Source organism: Paramormyrops kingsleyae, chromosome 1 (genome assembly GCF_048594095.1).
Source record: "Paramormyrops kingsleyae isolate MSU_618 chromosome 1, PKINGS_0.4, whole genome shotgun sequence".
Lineage (NCBI taxonomy): Eukaryota > Metazoa > Chordata > Actinopteri > Osteoglossiformes > Mormyridae > Paramormyrops > Paramormyrops kingsleyae.
The window spans coordinates 35,434,205-35,452,135 of NC_132797.1; the positions used below are offsets into that span (position 1 = coordinate 35,434,205).

The 17,931-nt window shown below is 39.9% G+C and overlaps 1 protein-coding gene across 3 annotated transcripts; it reads right to left on the reverse strand.

Annotated features, from left to right (window-relative positions):
- Positions 1 to 6,893: 6,893 nt before the first annotated feature.
- On the reverse strand, positions 6,894 to 16,094 carry LOC111840797 (reticulophagy regulator 2-like). 3 transcript variants are annotated; one of them, XM_023806043.2, is made up of 9 exons: positions 15,762 to 16,094; positions 13,348 to 13,451; positions 13,178 to 13,208; positions 12,683 to 12,812; positions 12,434 to 12,518; positions 11,847 to 11,984; positions 10,469 to 10,557; positions 9,522 to 9,657; positions 6,894 to 9,373 (listed from the first exon to the last, which is right to left on the reverse strand). In XM_023806043.2, the coding sequence occupies exons 1-9, from the start codon at positions 16,013 to 16,015 to the stop codon at positions 8,673 to 8,675; spliced, it is 1,668 nt and encodes a 555-aa protein (XP_023661811.2). In that variant the 5' UTR covers positions 16,016 to 16,094; the 3' UTR covers positions 6,894 to 8,672. The 3 variants fall into 3 exon arrangements, with proteins under 3 accessions (XP_023661811.2, XP_072570886.1, XP_072570883.1); XM_072714785.1 differs by lacking the exon at positions 15,762 to 16,094 and adding an exon at positions 13,726 to 13,744; XM_072714782.1 differs by lacking the exon at positions 15,762 to 16,094 and adding an exon at positions 13,678 to 13,697.
- Between the last annotated feature and the right edge of the window lie 1,837 nt (positions 16,095 to 17,931).

The window sequence follows — 17,931 nt, forward strand, 5'->3', positions numbered from 1 at the left end:
GGATCATTGCCAATACAATCCTGAAATCTGAATCTTTTGTGTGCATTAAATGGGAAAGAGTGCTGAAATTCACAACACAATATAAAAAATTTTTGCGAGAAATATTGTGATATTTATAAAACAAAAAAGGATTTGAAAATTTTACCTAAAATAAACTATATCCAAACAGAACTTATCTACCAATAGATTCCATTAACTAAGCTGGTGGTGTTGCTGTGAGTTGTGCCAACAGACACAAAGCACTTGTGTTTACTATAGTTTCTGTGGAATCCAAAGGCATGGATTTGGGTATGAACAGTGAGGCCATGTCCTTACCAATACTGTGGGAGTTCTGTGTACGTTTAGGGGGGCGGGGCGGTTTGGGGCTCATTTGGTGCCTACCAATGTTGTAACCAAACCTACACCCTTGATGGTATCCGATATATTTCCATAAAGAAGATGGCAAATGTATTTCAGTGACCAGTTATTCTTTGCTTTTCTCCACTTCACTCATTTTTGTTAAATTTCTTAGAAAAACACCACACTGTCTATGAGTGAGTCCAACAGCAAAAATTAAGATTTTTATGAATGGCGTGTAAAGCGCACACAGAATTTATGCAAAAGCAGCAGAGGTAAACTTTAGACTGATTTTTAAACACATACTAGACAATCATTGAAATTGAAAAGTTTTGTTTCATAATACAGAGTTAAAAAAAAGTTTTAGCATAACTTATTGATGGTCTCAACCCAACTGACTATCGCAGTACTTGTGATATACAGTATAGGACATGAAAATTGGTACATTAGTGTATTTTATATAGTAGCCTGTAGCCCAACACTATAGCATACAGCCCATACACTTGCCTAAAGGATTATTAGGAACACCTGTTCAACTTCTCATTAATGCAATTATCTAATCAACCAATCACATGGCAGTTGCTTCAATGCATTTAGGGGTGTGGTCCTGGTCTAGACAATCTCCTGAACTCCAAACTGAATGTCAGAATGGGAAAGAAAGGTGATTTAAGCAATTTTGAGCGTGGCATGGTTGTTGGTGCCAGACGGGCCGGTCTGAGTATTTCACAATCTGCTCAGTTACTGGGATTTTCACGCACAACCATTTCTAGGGTTTACAAAGAATGGTATGCAAAGGGAAAAACATCCAGTATGCGGCAGTCCTGTGGGCGAAAATGCCTTGTTGATGCTAGAGGTCAGAGGAGAATGGGCCGACTGATTCAAGCTGATAGAAGAGCAACTTTGACTGAAATAACCACTCGTTACAACCGAGGTATGCAGCAAAGCATTTGTGAAGCCACAACACGCACAACCTTGTGGCGGATGGGCTACAACAGCAGAAGACCCCACCAGGTACCACTCATCTCCACTACAAATAGGAAAAATAGGCTACAATTTGCACAAGCTCACCAAAATTGGACAGTTGAAGACTGGAAAAATGTTGCCTGGTCTGATGAGTCTCGATTTCTGTTGAGACATTCAAATGGTAGAGTCAGAATTTGGCGTAAACAGAATGAGAACATGGATCCATCATGCCTTGTTACCACTGTGCAGGCTGGTGGTGGTGGTGTAATGGTGTGGGGGATGTTTTCTTGGCACACTTTAGGCCCCTTAGTGCCAATTGGGCATCGTTTAAATGCCACGGCCTACCTGAGCATTGTTTCTGACCATGTCCATCCCTTTATGACCACCATGTGCCCATCCTCTGATGGCTACTTCCAGCAGGATAATGCACCATGTCACAAAGCTCGAATCATTTCAAATTGGTTTCTTGAACATAACAATGAGTTCACTGTACTACAATGGCCCCCACAGTCACCAGATCTCAACCCAATAGAGCATCTTTGGGATATGGTGGAACGGGAGCTTTATGCCCTGGATGTGCATCCCACAAATCTCCATCAACTGATGGCATTCATTCAGATGCTATCCTATCAATATGGGCCAACATTTCTAAAGAATGCTTTCAGCACCTTGTTGAATCAATGCCACGTAGAATTAAGGCAGTTCTGAAGGCGAGAGGGGGTCAAACACCGTATTAGTATGGTGTTCCTAATAATCCTTTAGGTGAGTGTATATTGGCTTACATACATTATTAAGTAGAACACTAATAGCTAGCAGCTAAAAAACTGAGTTGTTTGACTTCACACACTAATAGATGGTAAAGTAATACACTGCAGTGCGCCTTAGGGGTGGAGTTACAGGGTGTTCAGGAATGAGAATGACCATCCTAATAAATACATGACCACCCCTGTTGCCACCCCACATCAAAGTAATAAAATCTAAATATGGATTACTGTATCTTCTAAGCGGAAACATAGAAGAGACATGATGCAGCATGGCCACCCCCATAAATATAACCAGCTCCTGAAGGCCACCCCAATTGAAATTTTCTGCAGATGGTGCTGGTGTGCTGAGGTAATACAGTTCTTCTGCAGTAGCTTAAATAAATATTGAGGCAAAAAATAACTATAAGGACTATGAATCAGATTATCCATTACAGATAATTAACTTCACATCTAAAGTAATTAGCTATCTAGGCCTGCGATTAGGAGCCAATATGAATTGTCTAAGTTCAAAATGCACTTTTAATAGGCTTTGGTGGTATTGAGATAATACGGTTTATTGCAGTGTTTTTGGGTTCACTAATACAATGCTAGAACGTCAACGAATTATATTGTAGGGCACCCGGCCACTCCGCAAACTTTATCTTCAAGATCTCTAAATACCTGAAAATACTGGAGTAGCATTTGTGCTTTTGGACAGTACTTTGACAAACATCTTATCTTGCTTCTTTACTATCTTGTGGAGTCAGTTAGCTATGCACGAAACTACGTTTTCTCTCCACTGATTCAGTCGCCCTACGTTCAACCAAAACCAGCTCTCTTCCCTCACCACTGTGTATGATTGACTGATTCTGTCCCCAGTCTGGAGCAGAAAGAGCAGGAGGAAGGAAAAGTAGTTCCTACCCTAACATGGACCTTTAGGTTCTGGTAGTAGTTTATGTCGTATAATAATAACGCAAACATTTCAAACGTTTCATTACCAGTTAAAATATTTATATTGTAATATTAGAATCAATTCTAAAAAATTTACCATTCAGATCAAAAGAACTGATATTTTAGAATCAATCCACACATTACTACTGAATGCTGCTGTGAACTGAACAAACTCCAGGTTTTGTTTTATCATTCTTTTGATGTGTGAGGATCATTTAATAATGTTCATATACAAATGCAAAGGTGTGCACAGACTTTTTGAGGAGCAAGTGTTCAAAGGTTAATCAAGGGGTACTCAGAACGTTTAAGCTCAGGCACAAAGTGAGATTACATAGCTAAAGACGGGCTGATGCCCAGGCACCCGCACCCTGACACATTACATTACTTTGACTTTGCAGATTGTTGACTGAGCCTCATGAAAAGTTACATTGTGACAATAAGTATTTTTCTTTGATTTGGCCATTGGTAATGCAGTTCATTACATAAAAAACTCAATTAGCCTAGTAATGTTCTTCATTTATCTGTAAAACTAATTAATTATTGCCTAAACGCCTAAACGGATAATACAAAAGCAGCATTAAAAATAAAAAACATGAACATTACTTACTTTGATCTTGTCTTTTCAATATTAATTACAAATGCATGTCATTTCTTCCTGAAGATGAAGCAAAAAAGCAGTGTGGATTACCAAGGCATTTTAGAAGGATAGGATAAGAAATCCGGTGCTGCACGCGATGGAACAAGACAAAAACTAAAATACATGAACAACATGTTGTTTTTATCTCTCCATCTACTGTTTGCATTTAGGGCACCACTGTGCAGTTCCACAGAGGACAATATAAAACGTATAAAACAGTACAGCATATGTTCCCCATTGCCTGTTACTTATCTTCATTGTCCTCATCTGATAACTAGTCAATTTTATTGCTTGTTTAGGGAAAATATGTAGTTATCTGTAGCATCTTGCCACTGAAACTTGGCAAGAAACTCACATTTTCATTGAAAGCTGGGGATTTTACAAACCAACAGAGAAGACACAAGTATTTCAAAGCATTACAACACTAACAAACCTAGCAAATATGAAGTAATTAAATATTTTTTTCACTTTCTATCTAAGCTCAAGAAACATTATATGGTTTGCCTGTTTTTACATAGTAAATTTTCCAAAACTCATAGGAATGCTGTTCATTAGGGACCAAATGGTACAGTTAATAGTATTAGTTATATTAATAACAAAAATGACTGCTTTCACATTATTATACTTACTAACGGTAGCATGGAACAGTGGCAAAGTAAGGATAATTACTTAATTTATTAGCTAAATTTTTTTTCAATAAACTAAGACCATTATGACCTTAGTTTAAAATTATTAAGTGTAATTTATTTGTATAGCCATTTAAAGTTCATTTACCTCTGTTATAATTTCATAAAGATTCATCACCGTCAGTAAGAGACATTTATTATTACAATTCTGTCAGTTTTGTTTGACAAAATAATATTAACAACTTCCCTCTTTAAATTCAAGCATTCTGTGGTGCATGCCAAGTGATGTTTACCTAAGCTCTGCATGCAAGCAGGATGTATGAGGTTAACAGAGTGAACAAACACACCTCTGGTAAACAGGCTTATCAGGGACTTAACTGCAGCGACTCTTATTGCCTCTAACAGTGGAGTAAGTACAGTAGGATTCGTCTGCTGGATCAAAACGAAAACATGGGATCAAAAATATCCCAATGGTAATGCATAAAATTTCAAAATATGAGAAGCATTGTAAATACTACTACTAACAATGACAACAATAAGTTTATTTTTCTGTAAAACAGTTGACATTTCTCAGTTTGGGATGTAAAGTTACTGGGATGCATTTGCGTTTACATTTCATCTGAAATAAGGAGAGTTTCCTACGATTATCTTGAACATTGCAAGTTTTAATCCAATATTTCTTATTAATCTCTTTTACTGTATTAAAATTGAAATTATAAAGACATCCTCAGCATTGCCGAAAAACTAGGGGTCGTTCACTGTGCCCATGGGCACCGCTAGATATTTTGGGCCCCAAGAAAGTATATCATATTGGGGCCCCAACCCAGCTCAAGCCAGTTATGTTCCAAATTTTTAGGGCTCCTGTTGCACAGGGACCCTTGGAATTGCCCTAATTTCCCACCTTTACAGCACCTTTTCTTTGGTGAATTAGGTCCCCACGCCGTTTTCCAGTGACAGACCATGCTGCACTTTGCCGTGGTCAGTATTCAGTGTAATATTTCCCAGAATGAGATTAACGGCATTAGAAATCTTTTTCATCCTTTAATGCATCTGCCTACAGTAAATGCCAAAAAGAGCCCCAATATCCAAAATATCATACTAATGACAACTGAGCATCATACAATCCTATTACATTTCAGATCAGAACTTCTGCTTTATGATGTAATTCAGATAATATGGCCAAGCATACAAATATAATGGCAGCCGTAACTGTAAGCATAAATATATACTGTTCATTCGCTTTCGTTTAGAGTTTGGTTTTTGCCCCAGATTTTGGAATTTTAATAAACTTAAATTCAGGTCAAAGCAGCAAAGTGACTTCATGGTCACCACTGTCGCCTCACACCTGCAAGCCTGGAAGTTAAAATCCCATCTCCAGTTCTGTATGTCGAGTTTTCACGTTGTCCCTCTTTGCACTTTTAGCCAAGGTATTCCTGCAGTCCAAGGTATTCCTGCAGTGTTATGTATCTAGAGGCAACCCGTGCAAACACAGGGAGATGTGCAAACTCAGCTGACACCAGGGCAGGGTCTGAAGCTGCAACTGCGGAAATTACATAAGCGCAATAATAAACATAATTTGTGCTCGTTTGTGTCCATAGGAGACAGTGGTGCTGGCAACTAAGCAAAGGGCCGCCGCATAGAGGGAGCAGAGCTGGTGGAGGTCTTGGGTGCATCGAGAAAGGAGGCTGACAGCAGTGACTGCCTGCAGGACATCCAGGTTCCCCTTCCTTTGGGTGTCCATGGTATCCAGATGGATACTCAACTCCTCAGCTAAATATGCGAGTGGTACCCTGACCGTAGCACCATGAGCGTGGTGCATTTCCCCAAAGTGTCAGATACTGGTGGAGCCCTACAATGCTATCAACCCGGTCCTCTGGGACCCCCGGACAGTCCACGTTTTTACTCCCCCCCCCCTGCCAGACAGTTCACATTTTTGCTGTGTACTGGGAGTTGGGAGGGAATCAAATCATGGTCTGTCTGGGGGTCCCTGAGGACAGGGTTCAGAAATGCTGTTGTAGAGAACACAGGACTTTTTGCATTGACAATGAAGCTCTCCATCACATATGTTTCTATGCTCTAAAGCTGACAACCCCTACACTTGTCAGCTCAATGCAGGCGTATGCAAGGTAGCTGCCAACATGGTTCATTCCTTCATTTTCACTTCCTCATGCTAGTTTGCTCCTCTCACCAGCAGGGGGAGCCAGCAGTATCATGCGTTCGCTGTATTCAGGCTCACTCAGCAGAAGTCTGATGCCAGGAACATGACGGCTGCTTGCGATCCCCAACACACCCGTTATGTATGTATGTCCACGAAGGAAGCAGATGACTAGATGCTTATTATACAGAAGAAAAACAGCAGATATTTTGTTAATTGGATTCCCAACAATGTTAAAACAACCGTTTGTAACATCCCACCCTGCTAACAGCCATTCAGGAACATCCCAGGCACATTTTTGAGCATTTCACTGTTATGTTCCATTTCACTGTCATGTTCCATTTCACTGTCATGTTCCACTGTTATTCAAGCCTACAATATTGAAAGCTAATTCATTATTAAGCTCTGCAAGGTTTTTTGCTGAAAGTGTAGTAAAAAAAAAAAAAACCTTTCACAGACAGTTTTTCCACATGCATCAGAAATCCTATTTTAAATGCCTTTATAGCTCAGAAAGCAACTTTAAGCAGAACTGCACAAGTACATCTTGAATACATAAACAAGAAAATACATCTACATAAAATATCCAAATTTTCACTTTACAGTTAAGGGAAAAATATCTAAAAACTCATACAGTCAAAAATGCAGGACATTTTTTGTATGGACCACATTTTGTCAAAAACCATGAAAAAACACATTGGGTTCTGGCTATTTTTTATGGAAGGAATGTTATTTTAAGTGCTTATTTTAGGTGGAGTGACTCAAGCTTACTGAAAAGTAGGTTCTTGGTGGTTCTTGGGTCTAGAATCATGATAAAATTTATGTGTGGGGTTTTTCCAAGGACCTATTTAGACTGAAGATATAAGGAAAAAAAATGGGTGAACAATTTTCAAAGTCATGCAGAGACTGTTGCCTACTTCGGGAAGCACAGGGTCTATGGTAAACAGCTGAGGTGGAACACCAGTCCATCTCAGGACACACACGCATGCAGAAAGATATTTTCAGGGATGCCAATCCACCTGTCTGAGAGACAAAACCAAAGCACCGCCACAAAACCCTGGAGAACGTGAGGAGCGCATGCAAACACCATGTGTGTAGAGCCTGGACAGGAATCACAGCCACACGTGAAGGCTGTCAGGCTAAACTGAACTACAGAGCCACCATTGGGCTGATGAGAAGTCATTTGGAGAGAACATGTCTTTCAGAAAAGTAATCAGACAGTAATTACTTATCAACATAACCGGGAGTTACAACAAGACAAATGGAAATTTACAAACTGAGCAAGAAGTTTTGCAATTTCGTTTCACGTTGTTAATGAGAAATACATAAGCAATACATATGAAAACATGACAAACTCTACAAAATAGTCTTACTGTGAGTTAAAATGACAAGTGCAAAATGTTAGTTTAGCCAAGCTGCAGATCTCAATGCGGATTTTAACATGAACAGTTTGCTAATGATGAATTAACGTTTCAGTCACCTTCGCCGTATTTCTGTAAAAATCACACCATTCGGTTTTATCTAGCCATTAATGGGCATGACAGAATACTGCAAGTATAAATATCAACAGCACGCAAGACTTCGTTGGGAGACTTTCAGTAACTGCATTTTAGAAGCCACACCACAGAACTTTGGATCATGGTCTATAATCTTCACGATCATCTAAGGAGGCTTGAGATACTTCCACAATGAAATGTGAATTGTTTGCTCAAATTGACCTTAATTTGCATTTAATTCACTGTACAGTTTAAAATATCATCCAAGGTATTCTTTATTGTAAACAATTAAAACAAGTTTTCTAGTGCTGAATAGTAGTGCAATGTTTTTAAAAGTATTGCACAAGATCCCAACAATATATTTAGTTATTCATTTCTTCAATTTAGTTATACACTGTATTTTATACAACTGGGATAGCAAATATTAAAGATTATATAGCATATAATTAAAAAATAAAACATCTGATTTGGTAAAAGAACAATCTTCATTTAGATTGTAATGAATCATGTCTAAAAACTCAAACAGCTTGCAAACTGTGGTGGCTTATTCATCTGGCCAGAAGAATTAAAACTTTCCCAAAGTCTCCCTTCAGACCTTCATGTTTGCAGTGTAAAGTATTGATTGTTAGTATTCTGTCAGTATTTGCTGATCCCAAAGCACAGTCATCTACAACAGATCTAGTAACTGTGGTACATGTGTATGCTGGGAGATTGTGTAGCTATACATAATATAAATAAAATATACTTTTAGCACAAGCAGCGAGAAAGCTAGGACTGCTGGGTATGGCGGCTCAGGTCAGGTGCTGTGGACCCAGCTACGGCGGAGCCCTGGTTCTCAGAGATCAAACCCAATTCCTCATCCATCTGCTCCAGTTCACTTTGGTCCAGCAGCTCAAAGTCCTCTTCCTCAGTGAGGGCGTGTGGTTCGATGGGACTTTCCGCAGTGTCTGTTGTTGGCGTGGCTGTACTCCCATCGTTCAGCTCGGTCTCACTGAACAAAGTGCTTTGCAATGCAGTTGTCTCAGCTGGCAAGAACTCATCTATGGAGGGGTCCTCCCTGGCCTCACTAGAGTGCAACATGGCTGTTAGAGTGTTCTGCACCACAGTGGAAATCGCCGTACTCACTATCTCCTCGCTGAGGGCCTCCAGAGAAAGGCTAGCACCTCGAGGGGTCTCCTTCATACCCTCAGCACCCCCCTGGCTTCCCTTTACTAGTCTTCCATGCCCGTTAAAGTGTGTGTTCACAAAGTGTAAAGGCGATGCCAAGTGCTGGAAGAGGAGACTGGCTGGACTCTGCGGCTCCCCCTCCTGGGTGTCCATGGTAAGCCCCAGACCACAACCAGGCAGAGTTGCGAAGACTTGGGGCAGGCCATGCTCAATGGAGGAGAATTCATCAACAGAAGGAAACTCTGGAAGATCTTGTGAGAAGGCCTCCTCTGGTTCGCTGGTTATACTCTGCTGATCCAGGTCTACATGTGCATAGGAAATCAGAAGGCAGGTATAAAAGATTAGATAACTTGATAACTTCCTGTTGTCTACAGCCAAACAAAAAAGGTAATATATTCACATTCGAAAACTGGTTTACATTGAGAAGAACATTATCTTGTACTGAAATACCTTCAGAGACATCAGTGAGCTGAGGAGTAGTAGCTCGGGACACAGAGAATCCTCCACTCTCCAGGATTGAGGCCTCCTCGTCGGAGAGCTCAGAGTCCGTGATGGCCATGGCTAAGGCCGTGGTCTTCACATCCACCTGGCAGCAAGAAGTACCACCCATTGAAACTGTAACTCTAATTCCCATAACAGCACCCATGGGCATAAATTATGGGGGGATTGTAACCCCACCCCCCCATTAATCAAAACCAGCCAATACAACTCCCTGGACCCCCTTAAATGGGTGGAGAACTCAACCCCCCCCCCCCCCCAATGCTCAACCCAAAATTATGCCCTTGCATGCACCCAACTTGTCTGTCTGAATACAGTGTGAACATAATTGGTGTCGAAATCATAGTCTAGGCATGAAAAATATTTATGACATTCTATATGGTTAAGGCTTCTATACTATTTAATTATGAAATGTATTCACTACAAAAGTAAATGTTACTTGTAATTTCTGAAGGACAACCCTTCAATTAACATTGGGTGAAAAATAAAACCAACTCAATAAAGGTATATTTTAAAGTAATTTTAAATTCATGTTAAACAAGCATATAGACAAAATGATTCTTACAAAAATGCTGGCTTATTGACAGAGACAAGTTTCATCAATGCAGATAACAGCTTACATTTATATAATTGAATTATATCATTTCAAATAATGTTTTTCTCTTGGAGATATAAAGGTAAAGTGCATGCAGGGGAGAAACAATAAGTGTAACTGTGGGTTGTGAACTGAAAGAGGGCAAACAATTGACACATGGGAGTCTCCCAGCAAGCTGCAGAAGATGCAGGGCTCCTACAACCCTACAGCACCAGAATCCTGAGCAATTTTTTGTAAATACAGCCAAAGAGCAAGTGATGATAACAGAAAGGCTATTGCAGTGCATCATGGGTACAGTGCTTACCGTGGGGGCAAAGCAGGGCAATTCCTCTTCACTTTCACTCTCAGTCTCTGCCTGAGGCTCATCACCCTCCTCTGTCTCTTTTTTAGTCTCTATAAAGATCCGATGGTAAAGATTATTGCCCGTCTATTAGGGTAAAGTTGGGAAATCACCTTGAAAATTTTTTGCCAAATACACCCTGAGTTGCCAAGCTCGTGTTATTACACAATGAATATAACATGCATTTCAACTCCTAGGTGCACAGTCACCTTCTGCCCAGAGTGACATAGAATTTACACCTGCGTGTAGCTGTATTTCAGTGGGAAAATACTGGTTAATTATCTTGGTCAGGGACACAACACCAGAATTAACCTTACCCTTGAACTGGAACTAGCAGGTTATAAATATAATGACACTTTTCACCAACCCCATCTTGCACTCCATGACACATATGTGGGTGAGAGCAAGCTTGGAAGTGAAGGACAGCTGCCTGAAGTGGTGCCCAAGGAGCAGGAGGTTAAGGGCTTTGCTCAACGTCCCACCTAAGAGCTAACAAAGCCATTCCTCCCAGGACTCTAACTGGCCAGCTTCAGGTTACAATCTACTTTCACTTCTGCCATTTGGTCTTTCTGCTTTAAAAGGTCCTTAATATTTAGGGTGGCGATTCTCTGAGACGGCCCTTGGAAACACAGTTTATGCTCATTTATGTTCTAGCCAAACATACAGTAGGGTTGGACTGCTGCTGCTTGATTTTTTATTTTTTTTATTGACCAGAAACCTTCATTATATTTCATTATATTTCAACGTGGTGACCAAAGTGCTACAAGTGTATCAGAATAAGAATAAATGCCAAAAATAAACTTAAAATCACATCTAAAATACATTACAATTAAAATAAATAAAATAAAAATATGATATATACTATGATATACAGTACTTCCTAATGGAGCCATCAGTAAAATGTGTGGCCCCGCCAGTCAGGACTGTGAGTCTACAATTGTTAGAGTAATCATATAACCATCACTTTACAGTATTTACGGGCCCCTGAGCAAGGCCGCTACCCTCCAAAGGCTAAGGAAGTGTTAGACCCTGCATTCTCGAGAAATATACGTTCCATTGGATGAAAGCAGCATATTGAGGCTAGTGCGTTTAGATCATAATTGTGCTTCGGTAAAGAAGCTGCTTGCAATCAAAACCATCATACAATCCGCAGTGCTGCTTTACAGTAGTAACAGCAGTAAATCATGTACACATAAGCAAACAAATCCTATCATTTATTGCCATGAATAACATTAATTTTCTCAGAAATGTTAAGTTTGACCAGGTGAGCAATAATTACTTCAATGGGAAATTTTGAAAATTTGTGCAACATTTTAAAGAAAGAAAAGGGAGGAACACTGACTCTTTTTGTCATGCTTCCGGTGCTGCGTGCCGCCCTTCATGCTGTAGTCCAGCTTCATCAGGATGGGCTCCAGGCCAGTGTACATCTTCTGGATCAGCTCGTGGTACACCACCAGGGGCCAGAGTAACACGCTTATCACTGTGCACAAGGGGGAAACGAAGCAGGCAGAGGCCAAGGCGCTTTAGGCAAAGCTCAGGGAAAGACCACATGCTGCTTACTGCCAAGTTACATGCAATAAGCACAAAATGGTCAAAGGAAGAGGACATGGCAAAACACCATCACTATATTCCTTATTACATTTATTTATTTATTTATTTTTATCTGCTTATAATTACACCACATTTTAGAGGCAGAGATCTAACTGAAGCAGCTGTTTAAATTACAAATGAATATTCAACTGAGCATGTTAAGTACTTTGCTCAGACGTCTCATAGCATGGCATTCATTACCCATTAATAAGTGTCTATTTCCCTGTACTCTGCTGCAGATCAGCATAGATCTGCACATATACTTCAATTATTATACAATAAAACGCATCCATAATAATCACACATCAACACAGGAAAGTCAGGGTTTTTAATACATACATATAATGTATGAGATCATGATTCCTGGTATGTAATGTCCCACGATGGCCAGTAACATACATCCTGCACACGTCAGCATACAGAACTGGAAGGAACATCACATAATTTACTTAATAATTACAAAATTACAAAAGCACAAATCCAGCTAAAATGTTTCAACCAACCCGTCTCCATACTCATGGAATTTACCATATAACATACAGTGACACCAGATGTAAATTGTTCTAGAGTAGACAACCACTCACTCACCTTGCCATGGTTCAGCCTTTTGTACTGCAGCATTTCCTGGATGTAGAGACTACAGGTGATGTAGCTCTCAGCAACATGGTGACTGAGCTCTGGAATGCTGAGGAGCTTGGGGTGCACACTCACAGTCTCCCTGTAGTCACAGAAAGGAGTGCACAGGCACAGCCTACGTTACAAAAGTGCTAGGTGTTTCAATAGAATAATGAAAAGTGTTACTGCCTATGTTCCTTTATCATTACATATTACACAACTAACCTGTTTACATGGGTATAATAGACTGACAAGCATGCTGAATGCAAAAATATTACTTCAGTTTTCTTTTCTATGTAGATTTAAATCTTACACATACTATATTATATGCTGTACCTTTAAGATTAGGGTCTAATTCTGCTTGCTTGGCCAACAATATTAAAGTGCATGCTATTTAAAATTTTATAATAAAAGAATACATACATACAAACATAAGGCCTTATCACAGGATTGACTACTGAAATGTACCTTTCAGTGACGGACGCTTCTGGGTGCTGCACTGCATTGGCAAACAAAAGACAAGAATTCGAGTTAGATTTAATGGGTAGCTATCTAAAAATTTATATTTATAGTGAAATATATCAGCATATACAGTAAGCATACTTCAGTGAGAAAGCACGCGGCGCTTTCGACCGTACCATTAATGCGGGGTAACTTGTCCTTCCATCTTTCTAACAGCAAGATCCCGAGCAAGAAGACGCTGAGTAGAAATAGGGGTCTCAAAAACGAGGATGACAACAGCCTGCAACAAAAAGCAAAAGCGACGGTTACTAAGCAGTGCTGCACATACCGTAGAGCATTATATTTCCTGTATAGCCGTTAAACTCAAACATCAGCAGTAATTATCCGATAGCTAATTTACCAATCACAAGAAACATTTCCCCAAATTTTATCATCTAACGACGTACTCTTAAAAATTGCATGTCAATTGATTCGGGCGGAAAATTGATGAGCCTAAGTTTACAAACCGTTGTTTAATCCCACTGTGGAGGGCTGTATTATATATATGCACATACCCATACTGACACGCATGGCAACACCAGCTGTATTATAAACATTAACCGAGGGACCAGGGGGGTATTCCAGAAAGCTTGGTTAACTTACCATTTGGTAAATCTTAACCTCTGGGTTGATATACCCCAAACCCGCATACCATGAGTATGTCGGTTCCAAAACACCTGAGAAGAGTAAGTTCAATCAACCTCCTATTGCTTACCCAGAGTTAATGCGCGTGCACCGTGCATACATAAAGACGTTTTCAATTGATCGCCGATTTCACGAGTCAGAATGGAAAATCAAAGTGAAAAAAAGAGAGCGGCATACTTCACAGAGGCGGAGTTGGAAGTTTTAATGCACGCATATGAGGAATTCAAGCCAATAATAATGAAAAAAAGCAATACGGCTGCATCGGCTAAAGAAAGAGTTGGCTTGGCAAAAAATAAAGGACAGAATAAATGCGTGTGTATTAAATTGCAAATTTGACATCGCCTCCCCTTTTATTATAATGCAAAATAATTAAACACATAACCCTTCCGCATCCTTTTTACTGTTAAATCACTATGAAAGCATTTACTTTTCCTGCCATTCATTTCTTTAGGTTAAAATAACAATGTGTCTCGACTAGGAATATATGGTTTCTTATTTAATAAGGTGTAATCCTTCTGGAGACAGAAGAACTTTGAGCCAAGTCAAAATGAAACACAAAAACATTCTGCAAAAAGGTTATTGATTACACGATCACTTAACTATTTATTAAACACGATTTAGTATATTCTTTCTGTCATGTAGCTAATAGAAAAAAGGCTGAAGCCCGTCTAACTGGCGGGAGCCCACCACCACCTCCCCTCACCCCATCTGAGGGCAACCAGTGGTAACCAGCATTGTACTGTCCTGTAATGATTACCTATAGTTAGTGGAAAAAAGTAATGAGTTTGATGATTTTAACAAGGCAAAAAATTAAGGATACAATAATACTAGCTATCTAACATAGTCTCCCTCATTTATTAAAGGAGCTTTAATTGGAATGTAGGTGCCATCAATGCACCCAATTATGAATAAATGAATGAATGCCTTTTATTGTCACTATACATGTATTACATGTATTCCAAATTACATTTGGAAACCCTGAAATAGAAAGTCATATAGGGAAGTATCAAGTGTGTGTGTGTGCAGGATGAATACATGTATGCTATAGATATAAATAGTATGACTATATATTAAATATGCATCATAGATTTTACTACAAAGGACAAACCTACCACTCTGTGGAATTCCTCTTTAATAACACGCAGAGCTTTATGGACAGGGAACTGTATAAACGTGTGTAAGAAGCGTTAAGTACCAGACATACTGTGCGAACGGCTCTACACACAGTTGCCTTTCCTATATGCTCTGCGTCGCCCATATTGTACAAAAAATGCCCTGACGCAAAAAACCGAAGCGCTATGTACAGAATGTTTTCTGTGCTAAGCGCAGACCCGCGGTTTGGGTTTGTGACATTTGCAATATGCGGTTTCAAGAGATGTTAAGTAAATGAACGATTCTTTTGAAAACTGATAACGCTTTTTCAAATAATCATTAGGAAATGACAAGACATCAATACGCGGTCTTATAACTCTCTCCCGGCGAAAAAAACCTTGTATAATTTATGCCTCCACGTTCACAGGATCGTCATCAAAAGGGCACGCCATGCTCAGTAACCTTCTGCAACAAACTTACCCTGGAACATAACCTGCTCAGTAGCAGGTTATCTTCAGAGAGTAAGCTGCTATGGTTACGTACATACCCAGAAAGTTAACCTCCGTTTTTGGAACCGAAAGTTGAGGTTATCCACTAACTTACCCTTAAACTTACCCGGGTATGTCACATAACCTGCTTTCTGGAATACCCCCCAGCTATCTGTTTAAGGAGAAACAGATACACTCCATAGCAGCTAAGCTAACTAGCTAACGCTGCAAATAAACATTATCTTCCCGGAAAAGCGAGGCATACGACAATTTTTGCGCGGTTATTAATACTCAAGCGCCTCAAGTCAGCGGTGTTGTCAAATTACCAGAACAGGGTGTTCAAGGTAAAAGCGGCACAAATGCTGTGAAGCGGCCTCTCCCACACCAGCAGCCTCTGTGCCCACAAAAGCACGGCTTCGTACGGCGACAGCCAGCCCTGGAGCCGCTCCCGAAGTCGGACTAACTCCGGGTTCCCCTCTCCGCTGGCTTGTTCGGTCCCTACAGCTGGGAAAAGGGCCTCTAAGCGTACAGATGAAGAGGAGGAAACTGGGGCACAGGAAACCTCCTCTTCGCTCGCCATCTTTTCCCCACTTACAGTTTAACTGCGTGTCACGGACTCAGTCCGCAGACCAGGTGGGGGATTAATGAAGGCACTATGGACAGATCTTACAGGCTCTTCTGGTGTCACGTGTTTTTTTGTTTACGTCTCTTCGTGTCCATTACTGACATCTAGTGGGCGGATGTGTCTATGCATCCGTCGTTCAAAATTCTGCGCTATTGCATTTTGATTCACGTTTATAATTTATATGCTGTCAAATGACACTTATTATAGTAATTTAACTAAATTTATTAGATATATCCATTCACATGTGAGTGTGTTTAATTATTCTCTGCGTAGCTTTTTAGTTGGTTACCGTTTAAAGTAATTTTAAGAGGGCAACATGCCCCACGCGGCATAACGCAGATTTGACCAGGGTAAACATTGGATAGATGTCAATACCAAACATAAATGCTTAATGTCGATTTTCCAAGTGCAACTATGCCAATTTTGTCACCGCGATTTATAATGAATTACAAATGTGTACTATATATACTCAATAAAATTTACGGTAATCTATAATTTCAGTTACCGTCAATTACATAAACCGACATTAATAATCTGATTTTCTTGAGGCTTCTTTGTCTGCCCTTACTGTGAGGCTTGTGTATTTATCGCACCATCTGTCAATGGCTCTCGGCAGCGTATGTGCACATATGTTTGTGAAAAATGTTGACAGCCTAGCTCAGCCACTACGAACTACAGATAGGATTATGGTAGCAGCATTACATATTCGCGAGGCTGAATTAAGGTACAAAAAAGATTTAATTATTTAAATTTTGAAAATAAATTGGCAACAAAATCTTTGCGATCGTGAAGGTCATCGACGTACAAAATCGCTGACTCAACAGCACAAGAATAACAATTAGAACACAACAACAAACACCCTTCACTTAAAAGACAAAAGAAAGAAAGAAAATTAAGAACGTGAAGATCTGAACAGTGGGCGGGGTCATTCAGGCCGCCAGGCACACTGTGTGTGTGTGTGTGTGTGTGTGTCATCCCGGACTACGCAACCCGCCCCATAAATAGCACACAACATTTGCCGACGACTTGTAAATGCTTGAGAGGAAAATAACACATGCAGTTAAAACAGTGACAAAATATTTCTAAATTGGAGTATGTACGTGTGTGGTGATTTGGTATGGCAGTCTATAAAGGAAAAAAAAATTAAGTTGTACATGACCTATACCAGGCCCTGTTTTTAAATGCAGTTAATAATGACAGGCGTTTTTTTAAGCATACTAAAACCAGAGGTCACTGACTCACAACTCAGATTTAATGACTTGTGCTCCACTCAGCAAAACTGATGGAGAGACTTGGACTCGACTTGACCGGGAGAGCAGTGACTCAAGACTTGGGCCTGATTTGGACCCCATGACTCGAGGTCTTGAGGTTATAGCCCCCCTCTGGATACCATAATGTTTATTTTATAATTTCAGTGTATATTAACTCTCTGCTGTCTGCATTTTCAATTAGCTTAATGTAAGGTATCCTAAGATAGTTTGTTGGAAAGATTCATCACTCTGTATTTAAACACACATAAAAACTGTGAGGGCAACCATGAGTGGACTCAATTTTCAACCTCTCTGTCTATAAAGAACGCATCCTACAATGTATTGTGGCGGGTTTTTGCTGCAGCAACTTTAAATCACTAAAGGTAAAAAAAGACATAGATAGGGACTCAAGTTACATGACTCATCTCAACTTGGACTTGCGTCACAAATTTGATGACTTGTGACTTGACTGCAAAAATGATGGAAAGACTTGAGGGCAAATTACTCAAGACTTGACTTTGAGCTAAGCATAGCCTTAGGAGTGACCAGGACTGCAATCATGTGTACTTAAATATGATTTCTACAAGACTCCATTTACACATATGCATTTCATTCTCAACC